General features: G+C 34.7%; 1 protein-coding gene across 1 annotated transcript in view; it reads left to right on the top strand.

Moving 5' to 3' along the window:
• Positions 1-1,784: 1,784 nt before the first annotated feature.
• Positions 1,785-5,111, top strand: part of RPS6KA3 (ribosomal protein S6 kinase, 90kDa, polypeptide 3) — a gene marked incomplete at its 5' end in the record, with an annotated part of 27,105 nt that continues 23,778 nt past the window's right edge. The window contains 3 exons of the mRNA XM_010179724.1: positions 1,785-1,891; positions 4,215-4,252; positions 4,631-4,773. Of these exons, the coding sequence (XP_010178026.1) occupies positions 1,785-1,891; positions 4,215-4,252; positions 4,631-4,773 (288 nt within the window). The remainder of the gene's footprint in view (positions 1,892-4,214; positions 4,253-4,630; positions 4,774-5,111) is intronic.

Genomic DNA, 5,111 nt, shown 5'->3' with positions numbered 1-5,111 from the left:
AAATTTTTTTTGCCGTCACTTGTGCAAAACCTTCCAAACAAATGTATGGAATTATAGAGATATAAATATATCCAAGTATATCTGGGAGCCAGAACTTGTAACTGTAGCTACCTTCCATTTTCCCTTGCTAGAGTGTATCCAGGACAGTTGGGTCACCACTACAAAGCTGTATGATTATTAAGAGGAGAGTGGAATGCAATACACTTTGTGTATAGATATGTCATCATTTCTGTGCTGACCACATAAATTATTACATTTAATTCAGTGAAGTCCTCTGTTTCCAGTTTGCTTCTTCCAGTTTGTTTTGCCACAGATAAGTAGAGAGTTATTCATACTCTAAAACTGAGATTCTTTTTTCTTTAAATTCCATAGTCCTTTCTTGATTCCCAGGAAAGAATGTATATAGCTTTCCTCCTGATAACTCATCTAGAGCCACTGAAATTTTATAAGATTTAATATGGTTAGATAAGAAATATTCATTATAGGTACCTGAATCTAAGCTAATTGTTCATGGCTGATGGAGTGAATTGCTGAATGCAATTAATGTCATCCCCATATCAATTCATGTGATTCTGAAATAGATCACATGAACTGCAGCCTGAAAGTTCCTGCTTTTTCCCCATTGACTACAAAGGGAAAAGTGATTAATTCGGAGCTAGATGTCTACACTGCAGATGTTTAAGGTTAGGAGAGATGAATTCCATGCAATGTTTTTAAAGAACATAGTGTGGGTGTATTATCATCCACATGGGATCTTTATTATTTGAGCTTTTAAATGTTTCTTATAGAGATTTTCCTTCTTGAATGTGCCTGTACTAAATATTGGCTCTTTTGCAGAAGTAGCATCAGCAACAATCTTTTATACAAGTTTTTATGTCACTTTCTCTGTTTAAACTGCTAATGGGAAAATATATTCTTTGTTCTGACCTCTTGCTTAGAATGACGTTCACCTGCTTCCATTGCCGTTCTTTTTTCCAGTCCCATATGCTGTATCTAAAGATTTGAGTCTTAAATTCTAGAAATGACAACAAAATTATTTTTCTTTTTCTCAATTCTCACAAATTTTAATTGTAATGTTTTCTGCCACTGGATCACAGCAGTTGTTGATATAATTGGAACATCATGTTCGTTTCACTGAATGTAAACAAGGATTAGTTTATATTCCTAACAGAAAACATGGGATTGCTACCTCAAATCTTAGCAGTGCTCTTACATAGGCTATTTCCTTAGTTCACTCTTTGATCTACCTTTTCTGCAGTTACATCTCAGGCTGCATCTTGAGGATTTTACCATCTCTAAATTCTTTCTCATAGTACTTAGAGGCAGTCTCCTCAAACCCAAGATGCGTATGCTTTTCTTGTCTCTCTGGCTTTGTAGATTAAATTTGGGCATTTGGTCTTCTCTAGTCCATTTGTTGTCTGGAAATGAAATGGTCCAATAAAAAGGTAGTCACATTCTTTAAATGCTTCCCAAAATTTTTCAGTCCCACTACAATGTGTCTGTCCGTTCTCCTGAACAATCAGAAGCAAATAATCTCAGTTTTGCAGAAACAATAATGTGATATTGGCATCAGAAGTTCCTTTTCAAGTATGTACTGTGAAATAGTATGGATTATAAAATCCTAGTTTTTTGTCTAAGTAATTTAAATTTCTAGGATTTTGTATAGAAAATAATTCAAGCATTACAATGAACCATTCTGCAAAACCACTGTTACCACTGTTTAATTGGTCCTGGTATCAGCTTTACAGATTTTACATGTAAAAGACATTGTTTTACTTTTTCAGGTGATGTTCACAGAAGATGATGTTAAATTTTACCTGGCAGAATTAGCACTTGCTTTAGACCATCTACATAGTCTTGGAATAATATACCGGGACCTAAAACCAGAAAAGTAAGACTCCTCTGTGGCAAATGCAGTATATTAATTTGATTTCTGTAGCCCTTCTACCTATCTACTCCTCTTTCCAGCTGTTAAATGTCAGTAATTCACTACGTAAACTGAACAGAGAGGGAGGTTGGGGAAGCTCAGTTAAAAGGGTTGCATTTCATTTCCTCTAGAACATGAGCATCTAGTTGGAGTGATATGCCAAGTACTCTAATCCATGTTACTTTAAGTAAAGAGTATACTGAAATATTCCTACATTTAATTTTCCATGTGTTTTAGGGTGTACAATGGAGAAGATATCATCTTGACCTTTTGGTTTTGCCATTATTGTATAATTTCTGGACTAGAGATAAACTTAGAACAAATGCATCATAAGAAGTCACAGTTAAATGTTGTATCTTTGCATTTGAAAGCCTAAGAGCAATAGCCTTTTTCCAACACTAATTTTTAAAATATATGGCAGTAAGATCAGAATGAAGTTTAAATTTTAAAGTAAGATATGAAAATAGTAAGTCACAGGCTTTATTTAGTGTATTGACGATCACATAATTACACTGAAAACTTAAAATAAGCTTCAAGCTACAATTTCAGTATGGTGTTGTGTCTTAATATATTAGTCATCCATGCTTCAGTCAAGTGACTGAATTCTGTCTCCTGTTTGTCTTTCCTCCAGTATTTTTTTTGACATTTTAGAAGATATAAATAAGAAATTCAGTGCTATCATCTGAAACACTTGAGCCTTTCGGATACAAATGTATGCTGTACTGTTACTGTTTGCCTGGAGGAGAATCTAAGTGACAATATAATGTGTGCATCTCCTCTGTTGTGCTTAATCACATAGTTAACATTGCTAGTAAATCTGTAATAACACTGAAGTCCTGGTGTCCTTGGTGATCACACTTCTCTGTTATGGCTATATGGAGAACCTGAATAGTCTGAAAGAGATAACTGTCTCATGTGAAGTACTGGTGGAAAAGGGCAAAAATAAGTAACAAGTATCACAGAAGCTGGCCGTTACATGGAACTTCCATTAGGATAGCTTGTTCTTTCATGCATCTCCTGGAAAAAAGACACACATTTTAAAATGTGTAGCCCAGACTGACAAGAATGGAAAGATTCATACTCAGATAAGAAATTTGGAGACTTTTGGCATGGGGTTGCACTTAAAAATGAACAGGGAAATAATTATGTTTAAACTTTGAGAGTGTTCTCTAAAGTAGTTCTGAAGTGAGGGGAAAATAAGCTTACCAAGTGGAAAATAATCTGTAAAAAAGCAAAGCAAGAGAACTTTATTTTGCTAACATTTACTTCCAAGAGGAAACGAATGAAATAGTAATGGTCAGAAGACTAAATAGCTACTGCCTCAAATATAGTATTTTTTTGGTAAAAATTGTATGTGTCTACTCCTATTGAAAGGCCTTAGTTTTAAGCCTTGAGTGTATCTGATGGAAAAAAAAAATCAAAGGTTGAAACTACTTGCAAGTTATGGATGAGATAGTAGTAATGCTCACAGGCTGTATCTATACAGTGGGGCTGTTTCCCACCATGGCAACTGCAGGAAAGAAAAGGGAAGGGCAGGACAGGTGCTGTGTGCCTGGGTCATGGCTCGTCCCTGGGATGAAACACAGCTCTCCACAGGAGAAGCTGAAGGAGCTAAGTCCTGCTGTGTAGGTGGTGTTACAGAGTCCAGTTCTTGAATACTTTGCATGCTTGGAATTGCTGTTCTATTCAGTGGTGGTTAAGGATAGTTGGCATCTCACAAGTGCGGCCTTTTTGTGGTTGAAATGAACAGGCAGAAGCACAACGCCTGCTCTAAGTATAGGGCCTGTGAGTCCTGTCCTTTGGTACAACATGACGGTATTTATTACTTGATGTTAATTGAAGTGATCAACACCCTTTGAAACAGTAAGTGCAAATGAATACCCATTTTGTTTACATAGGCAAACATACTTTGTATTAACGCATCTTGCTCAGTTTAAGAGAACTAGAACTGTAGCTCTATTTTTAACAGTTCTGATGACACATGCTGCAGATGGCCAAAACTGAAAGTTCAAGATAAATGTTACTATGTACTGTGCTGAATTTAACCAAATAGTTAAATAAAAGCCTGATATGCTGATTATGTTTCATAATCTTTAAAAAGAAAGAGTTGAAGGAAAAGAAAGTGCCGTTTCAAAGTAGGTCCTCCTAATGATTCATTTTCATACATGTTCAGTTCTGCTTATCTTTGTGTATACTGTTCTCTGTATTCCTAAATGTTGTCAGTATGTTGTCTGAAACAGCAGTTAAAATTAATCAGTTTATTTTATTCTTTTCGTTGTTTTTTTAGCATCCTGCTTGATGAGGAAGGACATATCAAATTGACAGGTGAATAAAGGGAAATTGCAACAGCTGAATATTTTCTTTTTGTGATAAAATATTTGTGTTTTCTTTTTTTCAGTAAAGCAGTATGGTAAAATAAGCAATTTTAACTGGTACATAATTTTGCTGTGGAGGAAATAGTGAAATTAGTTTGAAATAAATGAAGTATATTAATATGATACCTGCTTTATAAGTATATCTGATGTTATGGACCTGTGATAATGCAGGGAGAGGAGGAGAATTCTGTAATTCTCATATGTGTATTTCAGTGTATATATGAGTAAGTATCACATTTTACATTATGGTGAAAGTAATAACCATAAGTGGTTTTTTTTAAGATAAATAAATAAATTAATAACATGTACAAATTTTTTTTTCTTCTAGATTTTGGCTTAAGTAAGGAGTCAATTGATCATGAAAAAAAAGCCTACTCTTTCTGTGGCACGGTGGAATATATGGCACCAGAAGTCGTTAATAGACGAGGCCATACACAGAGTGCAGACTGGTGGTCTTTTGGTGTTTTAATGGTAGGTTTCTGGTAAATGTAAATCATAACAAAACTGTGCAAGGTTTCGTGAAACAAATCAAACATTAAACTGTAAGGTGAGCAAAACAGTAAAAATGACATGAAATTAGTAATGATACCACAGAGTTTAGATCAAGAACATGGACTAGGTCTCGTATCAACACCATCAATATGCCATATTTTTGTTATCGTTGAATTGAAATGTTATGCATCTATTGTAGTTTGAATGTTACAGAGAGTAATAGGAGTACTAAAGTATACAAGAAAAGTACTTCCAAGACAGGGAAGAAATTTAGATCCGAATTTTTAAATTTTAATTTATTCTCAATTGGGAAAGAG

This window comes from Mesitornis unicolor, unplaced genomic scaffold (genome assembly GCF_000695765.1).
Source record: "Mesitornis unicolor isolate BGI_N332 unplaced genomic scaffold, ASM69576v1 scaffold39502, whole genome shotgun sequence".
Classification (NCBI taxonomy): domain Eukaryota; kingdom Metazoa; phylum Chordata; class Aves; order Mesitornithiformes; family Mesitornithidae; genus Mesitornis; species Mesitornis unicolor.
This window is presented reverse-complemented; position numbering and strand designations above follow the sequence as displayed.